Source organism: Caretta caretta, chromosome 10 (genome assembly GCF_965140235.1).
Source record: "Caretta caretta isolate rCarCar2 chromosome 10, rCarCar1.hap1, whole genome shotgun sequence".
Lineage (NCBI taxonomy): Eukaryota > Metazoa > Chordata > Testudines > Cheloniidae > Caretta > Caretta caretta.
In genome coordinates this window covers 59,772,043-59,794,550 of record NC_134215.1, presented here as the reverse complement: position 1 = coordinate 59,794,550, position 22,508 = coordinate 59,772,043, and the positions used below count along the sequence as shown (strand labels likewise).

General features: G+C 37.1%; 2 protein-coding genes across 22 annotated transcripts in view; one reads left to right on the top strand and one right to left on the bottom strand.

The window, feature by feature from the left end:
- TEX9 (testis expressed 9) overlaps positions 1 to 2,163 on the top strand; it is a 41,550-nt gene extending 39,387 nt beyond the window's left edge. For all 20 annotated transcript variants that reach the window (XM_075133061.1, XM_048866881.2, XM_075133064.1 and 17 more), the window contains one exon: positions 1,027 to 2,163. In XM_075133061.1, the coding sequence (XP_074989162.1) occupies positions 1,027 to 1,104 (78 nt within the window). In that variant the 3' untranslated portion in view covers positions 1,105 to 2,163. The remainder of the gene's footprint in view (positions 1 to 1,026) is intronic.
- A 422-nt stretch (positions 2,164 to 2,585) lies between these two features.
- Positions 2,586 to 21,921, bottom strand: MNS1 (meiosis specific nuclear structural 1). 2 transcript variants are annotated; one of them, XM_048866867.2, is made up of 10 exons: positions 21,759 to 21,921; positions 20,966 to 21,190; positions 19,649 to 19,776; positions 16,336 to 16,438; positions 13,793 to 14,022; positions 12,702 to 12,918; positions 12,508 to 12,615; positions 9,402 to 9,659; positions 6,773 to 6,898; positions 2,586 to 4,199 (listed from the first exon to the last, which is right to left on the bottom strand). In XM_048866867.2, the coding sequence occupies exons 1-10, from the start codon at positions 21,759 to 21,761 to the stop codon at positions 4,101 to 4,103; spliced, it is 1,497 nt and encodes a 498-aa protein (XP_048722824.1). In that variant the 5' UTR covers positions 21,762 to 21,921; the 3' UTR covers positions 2,586 to 4,100. The 2 variants fall into 2 exon arrangements, with proteins under 2 accessions (XP_048722824.1, XP_048722823.1); XM_048866866.2 differs by lacking the exon at positions 21,759 to 21,921 and adding an exon at positions 21,582 to 21,608.
- Positions 21,922 to 22,508: the final 587 nt, after the last annotated feature.

Sequence of the window (22,508 nt, the reverse complement as noted above, 5' to 3'; positions counted from 1 at the left end):
GGAAAAAAAGATTTCAATGGGACATTGATTTTGCAACTTTAAAAAATTAAAGATTTTTTTTTCTAAGATTGTAATTTTCTCCTTTTTAAAAAAAGTCTAAAATGTGGGGATGATAAAAATATTAACCTCTATAATATGATCTAAAACTTGCTCTCATCATACGCATTTAAGGGGCTTTTACAGGCTTCAAAATCTGCTGCCCTTTTGAGTGGTAGGTTGTGTTAATATGGAGTGTGAAAAAGCAAGGTCCTTATTTTTATGTTTTTACCACCATTTTCCCCTTTCAACCACACTGCTAGGAGTTTAAGTCACTATACTTATTGGTCATGAGAAGACAGCATTTCTGTAAACTATTGAGATTTTGGTAGTTTATGTAATGTACTTTATTATACCATACTTAGGGTCTAGTACAGTATCTTAAGTTAATTGTAGTAGTGAAACTGCAGAGACAGACAGAACCTCTTCAATAGTTTGAAAAGTCATGAAGGCGTTGTTTAGTAACCAGTATTGGGCTCCAACTGTCTCTAAGGCAGTCTGCTTTAGTAACTTGCTTTTTTTAAAAAGAAAACTGATATGCAGATAGAATAGCAGCAGATTCTTCTGTTCTGAATAGTTCCTGTAGCAGTCTTAACTGGTAAGTATTTTTAGACTGCTCAGAAGAAACATTGTCATCTTAACCATGAATTTAAAAGGTTCCTAGAAGTATAGAGCAGAGTTGAATGTTATGTTTTTGGAAAGACAATGATTCTCTTGTAAAAGCATGTCAGGTGTAGAGAAGTACATATAAGGAAAGGACCAGTGCTTAATTTGTAATGAAAGACAGAAAAAGCCAAAGCTTCCTTCAGTAGTGCAACACACACAAAAAGAGAAATCACAATTTTTCTTAAAATAAAACAAAACCTATTTCATATTCCACTTCTATTTGCATTAAACTGTCTAGGCTACAAATAACATGATATAGGAAATGTGAAATCATCTTCTCTTATACCCCTTATTGGTTAACTAAATTACGTTAATCTTTTATAGATGCATATTGAAGCTGCTAAAATGCTCTCTTTCACTGAAGAAGAGTTTATGAAAGCTCTTGAGTGGGGAAATTCCTGATGCCGTGTTCAATGCCTCTGTTTGAAAATCAGTTCTGATTGTATGCTGTTTTAAAAGTATTAATACTTACCACATATGTCCAAATAGATAATTTTAATCAATTTTACCAGGATTAATTTTAGTTTAAAAGTTATAATAGGATAAACATTTTAATGTTTGATTGTAAATAGTTTTGTGTTGCAATATACTTTGAAATGTTATTCACCGAACAATGTAGCAAAGTGACTAAATGCTCTATATTCTCACTGACTGTAATGGGTTAGGCAAGCAGTAGGGAGAGAAGAACACATTGTATAAACATCTGTTTTGGTTACCAATTTTCTGTTTTCATACTGATTGTTTGAAACTGTAGTTGAGATAAGATGAAAAATACTGCTGTCCAAATAAAAGGTAATGTTTATATATCTCAGAAAACTAAAGTGATAGTTCAAAAACCTCATTAATGGGGAGGAAAATGCTTCTGGTCATTTTACAACTTGGACATAAAAACATAAATTTTATTGTAAAAATAAAAGTTTGGGAAATATGTAGGGACAATGTTTGTTGTCCATCCCTCCTTAGTAGATCTTCACAATCTTAGCTGGGTTGGAACATTAAATACGTTAGTGGATGGTGGTTGTCTTGATTTACAGAAGAGTTGATAACTTGCCTTAGCAATTAAATCTTGATGTCTGATAAAGCATACAAAAATTAGTTCACTAACATGGAAATATTGTTTAAAATTGCCTCTGATGACTAGAGGCAAGAGATCTGATGCCATAGCTTTATTTTTCAAAGTGATAAATATTGGCATAAAGTGTCAATGTAAAATGAAAATTTCTCAATTTTCAGCAATATTTAATAAGTTCAAATGTGTGTACTGAAATATTTGAAGGTGAATATGTTGGATGAAAATAACGATCATTCTTAGCATCATTCATTTAGTGTTGTATATATTACAGTCAAACCTAAAGGGCACAATCAGGAATGCAGGCCCCATAGTGCTAGGTGGTGTACAGATACTACATGATGATTTTATAATCCTGTTACAATAATCAAGAATAAATGGACCGGACTGACTATAGGTGAATCAGCTGTTCTATGTATGTTCAGAGTAATGACAGATACGCAGCAAGTTAGTGCTGTTTCCATCAACCATTATTAAATCTAAGTGGTTTCTCCTTCTGACACTGTAGCAATAAACTTGAAAAACAAACACTTAGAACTTTATTACTTAGGGAATGGAAGTGAGGATATAGATTTCATCTAATTGTTCTGTAATGTACATTTGAAAGTGTTCTACAAGTTTTCATGCATTTAATTTTTCCGATTTAAAAAAATGCCTAGAAGAGATTTTGCACAGCCTCAAACCTCTGTGACCCAAAATATAGACTGCTTTTCATTTTAAACATTTTCTGGTAATATGAACTAGAAAGTGTAACTCAACAGTACTGTTTTCTTATTCCAAGTGAGTCAAACTATATAGAAGAGAAACAGCAAAATCAAAATTTAGACTGGCATTTTTTAATCTAATGTAAATGCAGGACAGTCATCTTTAAATGACTTGTGTGCCATTTTTAAGATAATCATACAATCCATGCTGAAGTATGGCTCTGTGTCTACACTGATATCTGTAAATTTCCATAGATCAGCAAAGTCAGTAATGTGACATTTTTGTTTAACAACTTTTAAACATTTGCTTAATATAACTTTACATTAACATACATCTGCCACAGTGTCCTGTCAAGGGACTATCTATCTTTAAATCTAGTAATAAGCCTCAATCTCATTAACAAAAAACATGAAAGTAAATTTTTACCAATTAGTGTTATGCTGGAAGTATGCTTGTGCAGAACAAGGGAACTGGTGTGTTTTTTTAAAAAAATAAATGTGTATTCAGTAGCCTGGTTAATAATAACCTGCCTGCCCATAAGGAGTTAAATCAGAGGAAGCTGTCAGGGGAAAACAGGAACTGAAACAATGGCAAAGATCAGTTACTGTCTGAGAGACTACAGGTTCTTGAGGAAACAATGGGAAAGTATTAATTGGGGAATACCCCTACCTGACTCCAGCAAGGCTGCCATGGTTTACTCTTCCCAAACCAACACCTAAGATATCGAAGACGATATTAAAACCTAAAATGCTGGCCTAAGGAAGAAGGGGTTGGGGGTACTCAGCAGCTGCCGATGGGGACTCCCTGAGAAGACAGACTGGAGCAAGCAGCCTCTCTCTCCCAACCCAGCAATAGAGAGAACTGTTCTGAAGTTTCTAAGGAAAGATATGGTTTTGTTAAGACCCATCCATATATGCTTTTATTTTAACCCTTTGTTCGGTGTCTTGTTTACCTTTGGGTGTCTAAACAATGCTTTATTTTGAAGAAGCTGTTTTTGATTCACTTTAATCAGCTGCTGTAAGAGAAGGGTTTTACAGGTTCTAAAGTGAATTAAGCTAAATCAAATTAAGGCTATTTTTATTCTGAATGAGTGTCAACAAAGGGATTTAGTGTAGTTTAACTAATCACTTCAAATTCACACCTTTAGTTAATTCAGATTATTTTTCCTGAGTGTCCCTGTATGGACAAAGCCCAACTGTGGATAAAACTGCATAGTACCACACAGAGGAGTGAAAGTAGTGAACCTGTCCCCTGGTGCACTCGAGGAAATAAAAGTTTTACTTGTCCTGTGGTTGTGACAATACTCCTTCATAAGCTAAGACATTTCCTAATGTAACTGAATTCCTATAATCTGTCCATGAATCAGTTTCTAAAGTGAATTCCCTTAGCAAGTCCATTTTATTATGCATGCATTGTTTGAGAAATACTGTAATAGCAAAATTTATTGATCCAAACTGACTACAACATTGACTTAAAAACTGTAGATCTTGTAACCATTTAGAAAAAGCTTAGTACTAAAGCGAGACCCTTTCTCATAACATTAAACAGGAATTTCTCACTATTAACAGCATGTAGAAATAAGATGACATCTAGTGGTATGCAACAAAACAAATTATGGGGAATTTCAGTTATCTTCTGAATACACGTCCTCTTTTCTCTTCTGATAAGCCTTCCTAAACTCTTCACCAAGCATATTAACATCCTCTTCATCTTTGAGTATTCCCTGCAATTAAAGAGAAAGGGGATTAAACATTGTGCATGTTATTTAGCTCCTGTATATTTGGCCCAAGAATACATACATTATTCTTGACTGTATCTTAGGAATGTATATGCAAGGCACTGTAGTAGAGTGCCTGTGGTACTATTATGAAATTTGAAAATAAAAAATGAGTGAGTAGGCTGTTCCTTTTGTAAAGAAGCACAATTTAGAGGTTGAATTTTATTTTAAACTGCTGTTAAGATGAGTCTTTAATAAGGAGGCTAAAAGTTATAAAAATCTTGCCTGATCGTTTTAGTTCTCAGTGGGGATGTGAAGTCAGTGAGGATAATGGCTTCTGCCATCACATAATAGGACAAGTATTATTTGTTTGTGATAGAGCTTATTACCAATGCAAGTGAGGATATGTACATAGCAGAAGTTATGCATGCACTAGCCTACTTTGAATCCAGCTAACAGAGGTAATAATAGCTGTGAAGACATCACAGCATGGGCTAGTGAAACGAGATGTCCAGGGTCCATGCGAGGCTTGTACTATCAGAACTGAAGGCCACACGGTGCTGTCTTTATTATGATTACCTGTGCTAGCGCTGGATTCAATTTAGCTTTAGGCTAGCCTATACACAGCTTTTCCTGTGTAAACATACTGGGTATCTCTTGTAAGGGCCACAGCACAGAACCAACCTGCCGGATTTATAAAAATCCAGGAACTGCATTAAAGAGACATTGGTCAGGTCACATCTGACCACAAACTTACGTTCTGTTAAAGTCAGTTATTACACAAAACAAAAGCCATAATTAGAATTTGAAAAAACAAATTCACTTTAACGATTTGCAATCCCAAATGGCGAACCATTATGCTAGTGCAAGACGATCTGAAAATAAAACAAACAAACAACTTTTAATGTCCCATGCTGAAAGAATTATGTGTTATATTCTAGTACTTATAACCTACACCTGCATTTTATCAGTTTAATGCAGTTCAAATTTTTTTTTTTATTTCCTTATGTGTTCTCCTAAGGTGCACAACTGGCAAGTAAAAGTCAATCCCTGCTGCAATTATTTCTGGAATTTGGGCGGGGGAAATTCCACTTATCTTAATGTCTGAAAGTTAAACTTTAAGACATCTTCCCTTCATAATAACTCACTTCAGGAGTAAAAAGAACAGGAGTACTTGTGGCACCTTAGAGATTAACAAATTTAGAGCATAAGCTTTTGTGGGCTATAGCCCATTTCTTCGGATGCTGTAGCCCACGAAAGCTTATGCTCTAATAAACTGGTTAGTCTCTAAGGTGCCACAAGTACTCTTTTTGAGGATACAGACTAACATAGCTGCTACTCTGAAACCTGTCACTTCAGGAGTATACAGCATGTGTAAACAATGCAATAGGTAAAGCTAAACCAACAAACCCAAAGAATGAAGGAAAGGAATGAATGCACACAGGAGATGTGCCTTCAACACCATGAGAAACACACAAATTCCCATCAGTTAATTAAAAAACCAAATGAAAAAAAAGGCCTATCTGGCATATCTTGATGTAATTATTCCCTCTCTGTAAGAACCACCACATTAGCAAAGGGTTAGGTAGAATTCGGAAATTCAACCTTCTAAGGTTTACAAATTCACACCTGCGTGCTCTGAATTAAAATACAATTAATGAATGTGTTAGGCGTCACATTTAACAGGGTATCTGCATATTTAGAAATATTACTGTAAATCCTATTTCTTCAAGTATCTGATTAACCCCTTCACTGTTGTAGTTACAAATGTCTTGTGTTCATTCTGAATGCAAGCTCTCTGATCATCTGTGTAGTCTAAAAGAACAGGCATACTCCTGTTCTTTTTGCAGATACAGATTAACACGGCTGCTACTCTGAAACCTGTGTAGTCTAAGACACTCATTATAATTATACTTCAACTACATTTCACAGTTCATTAATGTGAAGCAGTCCCTCCTTACCTTTTGAACTTTCAAACTGCTAGAATGAGGTTTGAGGTTCCTCTAAATACCTGAGTAATTTATTTCACTGCCACAGGTAAAGGGCTAGTTATCACGGAGACAAGGCCAGATTCACTGTTAGGATCCATTCCCTGTATACCTTCCAGCAGCAGAAAGCTATTGGAAATTGTGACTGGGAAATACCTTAAGTTAAGGGGGACTTTCTGGCTGATTTAGAGCTGATGTATAAGCCTCCAACTCCAGCCCTGCTTCTCCTGCCATAGGGGATATGTTGGAGGAGGGAGAAACATGGCTGAATGTTCTGCACTTCAGCAATTCTCTGCTTCCCAGGACTCAGCGAGATCATGAGAAGCAGACTCAGCACAGCCTGCAGGCTGCCTTTGCTTATGCTAAGAGCTGGGCAGCCCCTCCAACCTCCACACAACTACAGAAAGCCAAAATGAGTTTTTGCTTGTGTACCCCTCACACAGGCCTGCACTGAGTGCAGGAATGTAGCCGCAATATATTTTTTAAAAATTACATTAGTTACAGAAATTATCCTTGAAATAAAATAGTTAAGAGAAAACAAATTTATGGGATGAACATTTCAAGTATTAGGAGAAAATATAATTCACTTACTCTAGGAAGATACCCCAATAATTTAGTTGCATGTTCTTTAAGAAGTTTCTGTCTCTCTTCTTCAACAATTGCATGAATATTTCCTTGTCTTCTCTCTTCCAATTGCCTTTCTTCAAGTTCACGCTCCTACAGAAAACATCATGTCTTCATTACCCTTCTATTTCTGTTTTATGAAAATTAATTTCAACCACATATATAAACTAGTAAAGAAAGTCTTTGTCAATAGAGCAAACCAAGGGCTTCCATTTTAATTGTTCAGCTTTTGCATCATCTTGCAAGAAAGTAACAAGTTTTTTGTTATGATTGTTGCTGAAACAACACAAATTCAACATTTAAACAGGAGGAGGAGGCGGCTGTGAAGGAGCAAATTATTGTTTAAATGCATAATTTTAATCATTAGAAAACCTGAGATGAGAAATTATAAGCCTCTGAAAGATAAGAGTTTAAGTTACTTTGCTGCTTACATGTTTACAAAAGTCCCTCTTTAAAGACTAATACATGAAGATACAATTCCCTGTGATCTAAAAGTGTTTTCAAACAAGATAAAGTGTGTCCAGCAAAAGAAACCGGAAAAGAAAATATACGTTCTCACACTGATAGACAGGAAATTACACACATTAATCTACCACAAAGTACAGTTTATACATTGAAACCAACGCTCATAATTCTCAATGATTTAAAGGTCAATTCTTCTTAGTTTACAGGTAAGCTTTTTCCTCCCCAAATGCCAACCCTGGACTCAACCTGAAACCTAGCAGTCAGGCAGGGTTCTTTCCTTCCAGTATATCAGTAATAAAGGTTCCACAGGCCAAACTGAATCCTCAGTAACATCCATACAACCCTGATTATCTTTAACAGGCTTGCACAGGTATAGCTGATTTGAAATTTAGTAAACAATTCTACTGATGTATAAAAAGGAACAGAACAGTACTAATGTGCAAAAAGCAAGAAACTCATCTTTGTTAATACAGTGAGCAAATGATACTGAATACACACAAGAAGCAGATCCACTGCATAAGAAAGTCATTTATACATAATCACTTTCAAAGTAAAATTGAACTTGTTAGACATTGCTTAGCACCTTTGACTATCATTTTAAAAAAAATTCAGATAAGGGAATCTCAGATAGCTACTGCAGGTGATAAGTAATTGGATTTGTTTCATATATACAATGTTAGAGCAATTTATCTGTCAATTAAATCCTTTAATTCCTAATAATTTCCTTTAAGGAAATGTACATTCAGTATTGGTTTAAAGTCTAAATTGTAGTATGCTACACAGCCATGTACCCGTCAGTATTTAAAATAGTGTAATGGCCTTTGATAAATCAAAACTATGATGAAGTGCTAAGATTCTGGAGCGAACATATTTAAATGTCATTTTCAATAGATTGATTTTGTGTTTGTCACTTTTTGCGATAAGAGCCATTAAATCTGGTACTGAGTGTTTTAATTCCTATAGTAATGAGAGTTTAAATATGAAACAAATGTTTTACATTTAGTAATGATTTTGTATCTCTACCTACCTACAAGTATTTGAATATGTGTTTTAAGTCGAAGGAGAATGTTAAAATATCCAAGATAAGAAAGGTGCTTTTTGACTCCAAAGCTAATATACTGCTATTTAGTTGGATTAACATGTGATATGTCATCTACTTTAAACAGATATGGAAAATTTTCATACTGTGTATGTGAGTATAAATTAGAGTAATAACTTTCCCCCTTATATTTTACTCTACTATAGAAATAAGATTCAGTGAATCAGTTCACATACTTTTACTCCTAATTTTGTATGTAAAACATGTAGACTGATTACATTCCCCTTCTTTGAGTGTGAGCCAAGTAAGTGAACATTAACATGAATCTGCTTCCTTTCCTGTGCTATGATTCCTTTGGAAAGAGATGCTTAAATCTCAAAAGAGAATTTTGTAATTTAAATTTTTAAAATAAATTCTTTGGACTAAACCATCATTTTAAGACAACAGCATGTTCGATTTTTAAATTAATGCTGAATAAGTAATTAATTAATTAATTTAAAGTAATTAAATTAAAACTGAATAAGTAACCTAAAACACCACACTAAACCCTTGTTGTGGCAAGTATGCATGCTAGCATTGACCCCTGCAGAGTCTGTTGACTTCAACAGAGTTCCCTGTGTACACAGAGATGGACTAAACCATCATTTAAAGACAACAGCATGTTCGATTTTTAAATTAATGCTGAATAAGTAATTAAATAATTAATTTAAAGTAATTAAATTAAATTAAATTCTGAATAAGTAACCTAAAACACCACACTAAACCCCTATTGTGGCAAGTATGTATGCTATCATTGACCCCTGCAGAGTCTGTTGACTTCAACAGAGTTCCCTGTGTACATAGAGATCCAGGATAGTGGATCTACTTGCTGGATCAGGGCCTAAATTAATACATTCATTGAAAGTTTAGCCAAAATTAGGTGACTTTTCTCCCTGCAAAATAAAAAGCAAAAAGAATTCCCCATTCCTTGATTAAGGATATGGAAAGGAAAGCAGCAATCCTAACAAACTGCTGCAAATATTGTCTCATAATTTTAGTAAGCTTTAGATCATATCGAAATCTAGAGGAGAAAAAAAAAGAGAATCTCCTTACTTTGTCTGCAAGGAACTGTTTGTGACGCTCTTCAATAAGTTTTTCCACTGCCTTTCTGTGCTCAAGTTGTTTCATTCTTCGTTTCTGAGCATTCATCTGTTCAATGCGATCATCCTCTGCAAACTTCGCTAACATCTTCTGTCTGAAGGTCTCTTCTTCTTCTTGCAAAGCTTGTAGTACTATCTTCTTGAAGGCTAATTGTGCTTCATATGTTTGCCTTAACTCTAGACGCTGCCTAATTCTCTTCTCCATTTCTGCCTATAGAGAAAAGCCAACAAAATGCTAATACACTGCAAACACTGTGCACCATATCTACCCATACTTACATCTTTGTATCCTTGCATCCAGTTAAATACTGTCAACCAGTCTATGTTTAAACCCATAAGGAGGGGCTCAGGTAAGTATCTGAATTGAAATAAATAGTATATTCCTGGGGACCTACAAGATTCTCCCATTCTTCAAAAAGATTTTTACATTAGGATTTGCATTTGTTTATTGGGGCTGTCATTCCTAAAACCAGCAAGGATGGTATTAGGGAAAAAGTGTATACCGTAACTATACAGTGCAGGATAAGTGCCATAAAATGCTGACCCTTCTAATGCCTTCTCATTTAGCCACAGTAAACATGACTTAATGGAGGATCAAGCAAAGAAGTTGATATATTTTGCTATTTTGTCATGTGACATTTGAAAAACAATATCTGGGATAATCTTCTCTGGAACAATCTTTTGGATTATTTATTGTAACTGTGGTCTTCCAGAATAAATAAGTGCACTTCAGAATTATGTAGAAGTGGTAGACATTCCATAGTCAAGACTACAATGGTATTTCTATGATAATTCCAGTATTGTCATATGCCCTCTCTAAATCCACAAAAGAATCTAAAACTGGTAGGTTAGGTCTGGGGCAAATGTAAAATTTTTCTACAAAGTGAATTGAACAAGCTACTCCTGAATGGCATCCTAAAAAAATTTATGTTAAGAACTCAAAGTCTGATTTTTTTTTTTTTTTGGCACCACCATGTAGTGAAAAATAACCAAGCTAGTAGCATGCACCAGACTCATCTATTTGTGATCTAGGGCACAAGTGCGAAGTCTAGTTGATTAAACCTGAATTTTCAAGTTATTGACATTTTCAAAGAGAATGGATCATTAGCTCCAACAAACTGTCATAAGAATATCTGAGACCTAAACTTTTTAAAAATAGTCTCCAGCTCTCTTCCATGAAAAAGTAAACCTCAAAATGTAAACCAATTGCCAAAGAGGCTTGTCAGTGGCAAAAAGATTCTCTCTCTCCCACCCCCCGAACTGAAGTCAGTTGAACGAGCTGTTCGTAAGTTAAGAACACATTTTTAAAAAAGGCAATGGCCACCACAGTTAGAAACTAACTAACTTTTTTTTTTTTTTTTTGCCAGATCCTAGTTTGATAATGGAAGGGGATACAATTTAAATTAAGTTTATCCAGTGCATCTCACCCTAATTCCCCAATTCTTCAAGATACAGGATGCTTGTTGGGGCACCTCAGAAATCACAACAGACTCACTGAATTCCCTCACAACCACCCCCAAACTACCAACAGCCTCATTAGAGTTAGCAGATCCAAACAAGCTTAAATAGAAAGAGGAGTACTTGCTTTTTGCTGATACAGACTAACACGGCTACCACTCTGAAGCTTAAATAGGGATGTCAGCCCATGAACAATTCTAAAGGGGGATTGTTGAGGGAGAATTATACTAGGTGGATGGTGGGAGGTGGTACTTGGCCCCAGAAGAGCATTCTAAGACTCTCAGGGAGAGGTTAACAGACCTGCTCACAAGTTTCCTAGGGTATGTCTACACTGTAGCTGGGAGCAAGCCTTCCAGCCCAAGCAGCATGAGTCTCTACCCAGGCTGGGAGGCTCACTCCCAGCTGAGTGCCTACATGCCTCTGGAGAGCTCTTGTGCCATCACCCAGATGGAGCATTACTCCAGGCATTTCCCAAGGTCTACAAGCAGTGATCCTGCAGAAGCATTGAAGGAAAGGAAAAAAGGAATGCCCTGAGATGTACTGCCTTCCATACCCATCTTACTCTCTCCATTATCTCCTACACCTCAATTTCCACAACAGTGGAATTCTCTTCCTGTGCATATCAAGAGGGGAGCAAGAGTGAGTCTCCATTTCTGCAGACTTCAAAGTCAGCTTGCCTGTCACCTTTCTGCTCTCCCCAGTGTCACATTAGGACTATATCAAATATTAATACATGTTCATACAAATAACCTTTAAGTTGATGTTAAGACTGGCAGTATGTATCAATAGCTTAAGGATAAAATCCTTACAAGAACACTGAACAAATAAACCATTAAAAAGTCAAGATATTCAACATTATAATTAAACACGAAAGAAACTTAAAACCCTTGAAAGTATGGAAATTCATATTAAAAGTAGCCAAACTGCTTTAAGTACTTGTTACCATCTTAAACTTGGAACCCAACTTTCAAATGCAATAAGCATAAACCTATATATAAGTCTTGTTTGCGAGATAGCAGCTGCCAAAGTCATGTCAGAATTGATGGTGTAGAAAAATGCAAGATGGTAATCATAACATCATTTTATAGTTTGATATTTTACAAATACTAGAGCTTCCACTTTGATGGATGCTGTTCAAATTCTTTCAGGATCAAACTTTTCTAAGCACTGATCCTGCACCAGTCATCAAAAGGAGTAAAACAACCTAAATTACAGAGTTGGCTAACTGAGTTTAGCTAGTGCTGTAAATACTTGGCAAGATACTTCATTATTGTATATACACGACTAAATATTCTTTTCTGTACTTCTTTGGGACTATGCCCCATTATGTCTCTGAATCTTCTGCAAGAAGTATGGCAACATCATTATCTTTTGCCTCCTATCCACACTGGTTTATCTGTGCCTGAACTATTAAGGTAACACAAAACACCACTTAAAGGAGCCCACTGCATGAAGGGCCAAATTCTCACATTAGATCCTTGTGCCAGCTCCCACTGGAACTCTTCAGTGGAAGACCCATGTGCATATCTAACAGGAAAATTTGGTCCTGGGAAAAATATTATACTTTATACTTATTGTTTTAACCACTTGCAAACACCTACCATCTCCCTTTTTCTATCTGCCTCAGCTTGTTCCTCAAGATATAGCTCTTGTCGCACTTGTTCCAGGTCTTCACGCTCCTGTTGCTCTCTTTCCAGATTCTGCGCAATCTATTAAAACACGAGTAAGAAACGTTTTTAAATGACATATCAGACATTTTGTAAGATTTCAAAGTTTTTAGTAGCTATTCTAATACCATGTTCTGGAGCTTTTGTTTTCTTTCCTCACTCGCTTGAGCTTTAGCCATCCGATCTTCTTCTCTTTGCTGCTGCATGTTGGCAAACTCCATTATTTTCCAATTTTCTGCTTCCATTTCTTCACGCTTCTTTCTCCTCCAAATAGCCTGTTCTTTTTTAAATTCTTCTATGTATTTCTGAGTTGCTCTCATTTTCTCTAACTTGAGTTGTCTTTCCCTATATGAAGGTACAAAAATGTAAATACCTAAATAATTCTTCTAAAAATTATACCTTGATTTTTATTAATATACTCTCACTCCTTGTAAATAACATATCCCCTTAGGGAAAAAAAAATAGGTGCCTAGTGTCCCAAAGACCCTCCCAATTGCCTATTATTGTACTCCATCTAAAAGAAGTTCTTATGCCATAAATACCTTTCTTCGGGTGGTTTAAGGCTATAAATAGCTACTCTACAGAACTTGGCACTGTGCCCAGGCATACGCCTACAGAGAGCACAGTTCATGTGGCACAGTTTAATATCACTGGCTGAGCTCTATTTTGGAGTTGTAAGCTCCAGGAAACATACTTTAAGAGCAGAAATGTTTCAGAAAGCAGAAACTCAATTGTCTTCCTGATTAACTTAAATCAGCCACCCAGAATAAAACCTCCTTCCCCTAGCCATTCCCAAGAGCCAAGCTGCTACATACAACAGTCTGGCTGGATAGGTGAGTCTGTGTCAGGTAGGCATGTGCAACCATGAAAGGTTGAAATCTGTGTTATGTAGCCATTTCTGGGGTAAAGAAAATCAAGGAAGTACTCCTTGAAATAAGCTGCAAACTTCACAACTGGTCAGCAACAGCAAAACCTGACCTGGACGACAAAAGTACTTATGCCCAAATCAGGAAAAACACATGCTTCAGTCCATTCCTATTCAGGAAAATACTTAAGGATGTGCTTAACTTAAAGCATGTGCTTAAGCACCTTTCCTGAATAGAGATGCTTTCCTGAATTGGGGCCACATTTTGTGAAATAAACATACACAAATTAGCTCATCTTATATGTGATCACATGAACATTTTTGCTAAAAAATACAAAACCAAAAACAACTAACATTTGGTCTTCCTCATAGATCTTCCTTACGATTTCATCAATCATGAGTTTTTCTTTTAGAAACTCCTCATAAGCATCCTGCTTCTTTTTTTCTTGTTCCTCAAGCTGTTTCTCCAGTTCTTGCTGATAAAGTATTTTCTCCTTATTTCGCCTCAATTCTGCAGAACTCTCTTCCATTATCACCCTTTCCTGCTCTTCCTTCATCTTTTGTGATATTTCGGCATCACGTTTCTGTTGTTAAAAACATTGTAAGATTTTTCCCTCCTCTTACGAGTATAATCTGGAATGAAAAACTATAAAGTATATACAAGCAATCTTATAGCATCTTATTGTACCACAAAAATGAAGTGAATGTTTTTATCCTGAAAGATGACCTAAAAATATAATTACCAACGTGTGTTGAATTATCAGGTAAGGGATGAGCACATATTACCCCAGCACCTAAAAGAAGATATGTATGTAACACTATGCAGAATGCCTCTCACAGCCTAGCTATTGATGAATTCTGAAAGGTCACTGGAATATGGTGGCTTAGCTCTGCAGACCATCTTTAATAAAAATGTTTTCTTTCTAGCAAAATACATCAAAAGAAAAAGGTACTAATTTAGAATGATGACATAATCAAAGTTACCTGCCTGTTTGTCAGCATTATCACACACATTAACAGCATCCACAATTGTTTTCTGAAATTCTTTAAATATACATTTAATAGCAATAAAATACCAATACTTTAAATAGCAATAAAATACCAGTGTATTTCTAAAATCACCACACTAACCACCCACTGTAAAAATGCACTGTTGCTGTTTGCTATAGCTTAATTCTGGGAAGGGATCATATTGCAAAAGAAGAGACTGTGTTAAACATTTAAAATAATTTGATATTATATTTCACCATTCAATTTAATTAACTATTGCTCTGATTGTTGCTATAAACTAAGCTTCTTTGCTATGGTCAAATACTATCAACTAATTAGCCTTTCATAACAAAATAAGATATACAACAAATTATTAGACCCTTAACTCTAATGACATTTGAGATAAATCAGCTTCACAATTAGGCTAACTTTAAGGGAGACACTTTCAGCATAGTTGCTTATTTTCAGCTGTTGCTGAGAATGAGGAGGATGAACCTGCTCCAACTTAAGTGAAAGACAAAACAGGCTGATTTCAATGACAGCCGGATCAGTCTCTTACTTTCCATGCACCACAATGATTATTCAGCCTCTTAACTCAATTTTGAATTTGTACACAGTGGTAAATACAAGCCTGCATATTTGACTTGCTGGCTAATTAGCAGCAATGAAAAATAGGAATGAAGACTTTATCATATACAAAAAGGTTTAAATTCTAGTTGTTACAGTACCTAGTCTAGAAATCAAAATAATTCCTGTCATTATGTAAAAATAAATATTTTAGTCATTGGTGTTTACGCTATCAAAAGTCAACAGCATAGTTCCTACCAAAGGGCTCTCTTCCAGTCATCTCTAATTCATCATGGCTTCTGACCCAGGGAGTCTCTGTAAGCCTCCTGGGCTGCACACTCATGGAAGCAGTACTCTTTTTAAGGCATAGAATCATCATACCAAACCATCAGAAAATGCCACATAATGTCAAAGTTGGCATTACATCCGGGCTGCTCTTCTTCACACAGAGACATACTTTCATATGGGAATCAGGCTCTTGGGAATAACATAAGGAAATATACTTAACAAGCTAAGTGTGTTCCCTTATGTTCTAGCATGGGGTGGGTGAATCAGCCAGGCTATTTTAACTGACAATTTTAATGGAGAAGACAGAATGAGGGAATTTCCTGCATTTGTGTCAGAATGCTATCTGTAACAGATGGCAGAAGTGCCCCCCCCCCCTCATTTCTAGCAACTAGGATGGGGGAGGTAGTGCTCAATCCTGGCAGGTAATTCCTCCTCTTCCCCACAATGTCACAATATCTCCTCACCCAACAAGGCTACCAATTAAGTTACTGACTGGAATAACTCCAGCAGGGTGGAAAGAAATAGAAAATTTGATTGAAGACATGGAGTAGGAGTGTGCAGGCAATGTGGAACTGAGTTAAATCCCAATACACTACTGCCAACCCAGAGCTGCTCTACAACCCCCAGGAGAATATAAGAATTTGGAGGTTGTCCTGATGCAGAGCACTGTGTCTCCTGAATACATCCACAAGCAAACAGCAGACTGCTCAGGCTGCAAAGAGGCAAAACAGTTTTGTAAGACTTGAATTCAGAAAAGTGTCCCTATTCACAAGTGCATTTAAACACATACTTATGTCCCATTGACTTTAGGGGAACTTACGCACGTGCTTTAAAAAGTGACTTTCCTGAATTGGGACCTATGAGTTTTCTAAGACATTTGAACATACAATTCCTCTTTACTGGAATTCAATTAGTTTTCTTCAGGAAATCATTTCACATTTTTATTATAATAGACCAAAAGTCTTTAATACTATTATATTTTTCTTCTAGGATGAGGTTATTTAACACAATAAATGGACCTTTGTTTAGTGAAAGTCAGAAAAACAAATTACCATTTTCTCATATCTTATAGCTTCTTTTTCAGCAATCTGGGCAGCCCTTTCCTTATTCATATAAGCAGATTTCAGTTTCTTCTCTAATTCTCGAAGTTCAAGACTGCAAAAACAATTTTTTTTGTCAATGAGAATGAAAAAAATTGAAGTTAATTGAGTTGCAGGAATGTAAACTGCGCGAAAAATTTGGCCCATTACATAATACGTAAATCAGAGGCCAGATCAAGTGTTGGAGAGCTGAGATGACATAGCACTGGACATGAAGTCAGAAATGGACCAGCAGCTGAACTCAAATTAAAACTGAAATAAGGGGATAGAATGGTTTTAAAATAAAACTATATTGAGAACTGTACATTTTTTTCCAATATTTATGACAACCTACAACAGTTTGCAGATGGTGAGCTACTAAAGCAACTGCTGCTTCACTTTATTATTGCTGTTTCCACATTATTTAACTGTACTAAGTGTCAAGTATTAAAGGACATCAGCATTAATTAAGAACCAACTAAGAAATGTAAAAAGAAATCATGCAGTTGGGCACCTGTTTAGATGTGCATGATAGTTTACAGATATTTAGTTAAAATTAGAAAAAATAATTAAAATAGGTATGTTTCACATGTAAAAAGAACAGTTCAGAAAGAGAATGTCTAAGAAACATAGGCAAGATAGAAAAGAAGATGGAGAGTTGATGAGAAATACTTTAAGACTTTTCCAGGAAAGAGGGAAGAAGTCTATGCTAGATGGTGGAAAGAAGAGAGACAAAAGATCTGTGTGGAGGATTTTTAAAAATGGGGGAAATCCTGGCCCTATCTAAGTCAATGGCAAAATTTCCACTGACTTCAGATGGACCAGGATTTCACTCATGGAATGCAAATTTAAAGTGAAGCTTGAAATGAAGACAAATTATTTGAGGATGGAGTTATGATTTTTTGTACATACTGGAGTTTGGAGAGGTAGGATTTGAAGAGCCATAGAGATAAGCGATACCACAGTCAAACAAGACAAATGGAAAGCATAATGAGGAGCTGGTATCAATGGTCTTTTGTTTACCGCAAAGTTATAAAAGGTTATTCTAAAACCTTTTTCATAGAGGCCAACTTGAAGCTAGAGTGATCACTGACAGAACAATCACTAAGCTTCTTTCCCTAACTAATATACAGTATTCAAGGATTAACCTGGATTCCTACTTATCTTGACTTTAAATTGCTGCATAAACTGGTAGTATCTTTTTAATTCTATCTAATCTCCTCAATGTCAATGTCATTTAATAATCTACTGACATGATATCCACTTGCTACATTGTATTTTGTAACTAGCAGCTGTAAAAATCATTAATGCTCTGTCCTCCTCATTGAAATAGCTAGCCATTGTTCCTCATCATAATTTTGATGTAGGCTAGAAATGAGCTGGTGAACACAGAAGATGGTGCATGCTTGGACTATTATTGGAGATATGTAATTCAAGCATTGCACTACATGACCAGCTGCCACTTTTGAAGTTATATGGGAAACTGTACTAATGCTTAAAAAAACCCAACAAGCTCTGGTATTCCATGTCATTCTGTCTTTAATTTTATCAAGCATACCCCCCCAAAAAAGAAAAACCACTTTTCTTGGACAAGGTTTTGTGAAAGGTATCATTGAATGAGAGGAAAAGTATTCGTTCAGTAAGGTTTGAACTGGTTCTTATTTTAACCATATTAACATTCTTAAGCACATGAGTAATTAAAAAATCATTTAAATATAGTGTTTCTAAAACTGATGTGGCTATTCCATTTTAAAAGGAAACTTATCCCTCTGTTAAAGGAGTAGAAAAACTAAACTAATTTTAAGGGACAAATTCTTCCCCTAGTGCAACTCTTATTGATGTCAATGCTTATTTGTATACTCATGTTTGAAAGCAAAATTTGGCCCTAAAAATCTTCAGTTTCTAACAAATCAGAATATTTAAAAAATATCTTTCTTACTAACTTTTTAAAAATTGACGTGAATGACTTAAAATCTGTGCTTTAAATGCTTTAAATTTATGAAAAATCGGCACTGCTGAAACCACACACAGAATTTTGTCTAGTCTGTTAACACCAATAGTATGTTAATAAGGAGTTAATGTTACAGTCAGGGCTTGTAATTTTCCATGATTCCATAGCTGTGCCAGAGCATGACAGATTTCAGGACTGATCATGAAAACTGTCAGTTGTCAAACGTCTTCCCGCACTTGTCTTCCCGCACTCCACTTGCCTCTTTTTCTTTGAGCGGGGGGAGCAATTAACTTTAAAAAGATTTTTAAAATGGGCCAAAGAGTAGCAGCCATGAAAGAGTCAGAAAAAAGAGACAAGAGAGAGTGAGAGGGAAAGAAATAGAAACTTCATTGAAATTGACCAGAATTGTAAATAATGAAAGTCTGTCACTCTGCTATCCCGACTGACTTCTCATTCCAGATTAGATTTAAACTCCTTGCCTGCTAGAATCCACCAAATTCTATCTTGCCTCCATCTCGTCTCTTGCCACTGTGTTGCTTGGGGTCTCTGATTCTCTGATTCTGCTTCCTTCTTTGTCCTCTTTGTATCCTCCCCACACACAACTGTTTTCTCTCCCTTCCACCTGTGTCTGAAATGTCCTCCCCAATTTTGTATGCTTTGCAATCTTCCTATTCTTTTAATCCCTCCTCAAAACCCACCTCCTCTCCACAGTTTCTCCAAAAATGAACCACCTTCCCTTACCAATCTAACATACATACATTAGTCTTAAAAAAAAGAAACCAGGCATGATGTCCCTTTCAAAAACTAACAGGCTCATAATCTTAGGGCATGTCTTCACTGGCAACGTTAAAGTGCTGCCGGGGCAGTGCTTTAACATGGCTTGTGTAGTCATGGCACAGCACTCGGAGAGAGCTCTCCCAAGCGCTCTAAAAAGCCCACCTCCACAAAGATGCACTGTTTACACTGGCAAATTACATCACTGAAACTTGCAGCGCTCGGGGGCGGGGGAGAGAGGGGGAATGTTTTTTCACACCCCTGAGTTAGAAAGTTGCAGCGCTGTAAGGTGCCAGTGTAGACAAGCCCTTAGTTTATTTAAACTTCCCTCCCTTGCCTGAGGGCACCTTTCACTGCATCCTATCCTGTGGCATCTGAATTAGGGCTCAACCCCAGTTGTAAAACAAAATAATAAATGGGAATTATTCCATTACTTCAATATAAATAAATAGGTTTTGAAATACAATTTTCAAAATTCAGCATGAATCAGTTTTACAGTACTGGAATTTTATTTATGAATTAAAAATGAGATTACTGTATTTATTCTATGTTTTAAAATACCTGTTCTCTCTTATTTGCTGCCTCATTTTTTCATCTTTAAGTTTTTCATAGTTTAATCTTGCCAACTCAGTTGCCAGTCTTTCTTCCTGCTCCAGCTGCAGCTCTTTCAGTTTTTTGTTTTCTTCTGCCTGACCAGAGCAAATAATTTCTGTAACAGTTTCCCCCGCAGACATTTCATACACTCATTCTCTTAAACAGATTGATAATAAGAATATTCAATTATAAAAGTCAATTAAAAAACAAGATTTGGAAAGGACATAAATGCTCACACTTTGGAGCATAAACCAACCTCTAAGTGTTGAGACTGGGAGAAAACTTTCCCTTGGGACAAGTTACACCATAACTGCCTCCTTGCAGGGTTTCTTCCTCTGAAATAATTAGGGCTGGAAAATGTCTGGGACAGGATGATGGATCATGGTTTGATCCACCACAGCAATTTGCATCGAGCTGTACTTGTTTTTCAATTAACAAGCCATGTTCTTTCCTTGTGTGCTGTTACAGTGCTAGAATGTGATCCATACAAATTTAAATATAATGCATGTTATAAAGCATGGCATGGGTGCATTAATATATATTGAGGATGAGGGACATGCCATAAAACCTATAGTAACATTCAGTAGATTACTGTTTGAAGGTAGACAATGCAATCATAATAGAAATTTCTTATAAATATAGGACAGGTAAGGAATAAAGCAAATTAATCTGGACATTTGGAAAAGAAAGAACCATTTGAAAATGGAAGAGTTTACTTTCTTTGGGGATCTATCACTGCAATTACTCTGGAACAGGTTAAATAATGCTTCTGATCACATATATTACAGTTAAACATGATATATTGTGTTAATATACAACTGTAAATATATACATACACACGCTTTGGATGGCTCTAGTGTACAATATGTATTTATAATGTACAGCTTTAAAGAATACCTTTCTCTAGACTAAATGCTATGTTCATATATATCTTTTGTCTTCAGTGAACAAAATTACACTATGATATTCATATAGCCTGTTATTCTGTCCATGTTACCATTTTGAAACTCTTACATATAAACGCAATGAAAACTATAAGAAGCCCTGCAAATTACTCACTCTGCTATGTTGCCTGTAACACTAGCTAAATAATAGTAGGTTTGGGAACTTTTAGACATTGATTATTTTACGCATATTTTTTATCCTTCACTCCAACCCTTTATATGTTGCATGTCATCTTAGGTTGTGAATTTTCCCAAGCCAGAACAGTATCTTCATGTGCGTATGTGTGAACAGCAACTAGCATATGTGATAGACACCACAGGAACACAAATAAGTACTCACTTTTTGAATAGCTTCCTCCATCTGCCTTTCATACTCTTCATCTTTCAGCAATCTTGAGAGTCGCTTCTGATCAACCCGTTCCTCAGCTTCCAACATCACCTCCAATTGCCTGATTCTCTCCACCTTTTTTTCATGTGCCAATTGGAGGAGATCTTTGTAATACAACTCCCTCATCTTTTTCTGATTCAGCTGGGCAGCATTCAGCTGGGGAGGCCTCATCGACTCCTGCGTGGGGAAAAAAGGAAGAGTTTTGTAACGGAGCGCCCTCTGGAGACTCATGACAGAATAATCTAGGTTTCAGAGTAGCAGCCGTGTTAGTCTGTATTCGCAAAAAGAAAAGGAGTACTTGTGGCACCTTAGAGACTCACCAATTTATTTGAGCATAAGCTTTCGTGAGCCACAGCTCACTTCATCGGATGCATACTGTGGAAACTGCAGAAGACATGCATCCGATGAAGTGAGCTGTAGCTCACGAAAGCTTATGCTCAAATAAATTGGTTAGTCTCTAAGGTGCCACAAGTCCTCCTTTTCTTTTTGAGAATAATCTAGGTTCAAATTCTCCTTCACTTACCGCACAATCCGATTTATCGCAATATTTATAACGACACATAATTACCTCAAATGCCATCGCCAGGAGTGAATGAGATAGGCAATGCACACAATGCAGCAGGCATGAAGCGGCAGCCTTCCACCCCATCCCGCTCGGCCCAGGGCCTCGCCGCTCTCCCCTACCCTCCCATCCCGCTCGGCCCAGAGCCTCGCCGCTCCTCCACACGGGTCACTGCTAACTCACCATCCTCTCACAGGCAAAGGGACCGCCCGGCGAGGAGCAACCGCTAACGGACTTTAGCGCCCTACGGCCTGGAGCCCTGGTCGGCCTCTCCCCTCCCCGCCCCAAACCTGTAGCGCCCGCGCGCCGTTTGGGAACCGAACCCGTTGCCCTGGTAACAAGCGGCGGCTCCAGCACCACCTACTCGAAATCCGCGCTCCGATTGGATAAGCGGGCAGCCCAACGCCGCTCAGCCTTCTAGAGACAGAATGCGCCATCGCTAAGCAACCGCCCTTTCCGGCGTTGGCAATCAGGCAATAGGATCGTTCAGTGCAAGGGACCTCGCAGCGAGGGGCCAGCGCCACAGATCTCTACAGCAACGGGCCGGAGCCTGATCCCCGCTGCACCGGCCTCTATAGAAAATGCGGGAAGGGCTGACCACAGGGCCTAGCAGAGTAGGGCCTTGATGAGGCCTCGAGCCCTGGCCGCACTACAAATACCGAATAGAAAACGGGGGCTGGCCCCGCCAGGGCGGCCGAAGGAGCGGGGCCCTCTCGCAGGTCCTCCTGCAGACAGGTGGGGCAGAGTGTTGCTGTGGGAAAGGAGATGCCATTCTGGGTCCTCGGCCAGTGAGGCGCAGACTAGGGGGGTGTGAAGAAACTTTAGACTGTCAACCTTTTAAAAAACAAACGTACAAATAAAAGAACAGGCTGGCTTATTTTAAACAATTTTCATAAGTACAGTAGGCCTATTATGCCTTTAAAATTAATTTGG

Bases quoted from the DNA above. Each gene is read 5' to 3' on its own strand.
- MNS1 (XM_048866866.2), bottom strand. The intron at 12,616-12,701 runs GTATTAGAATAG...GTGTTTTAATAG, and splicing joins AACAAAAGCTCCAGAACATG to ATTGCGCAGAATCTGGAAAG. The intron at 6,899-9,401 runs GTAAGGAGATTC...TGTTTTCTGTAG, and splicing joins AACAGTTCCTTGCAGACAAA to GAGCGTGAACTTGAAGAAAG.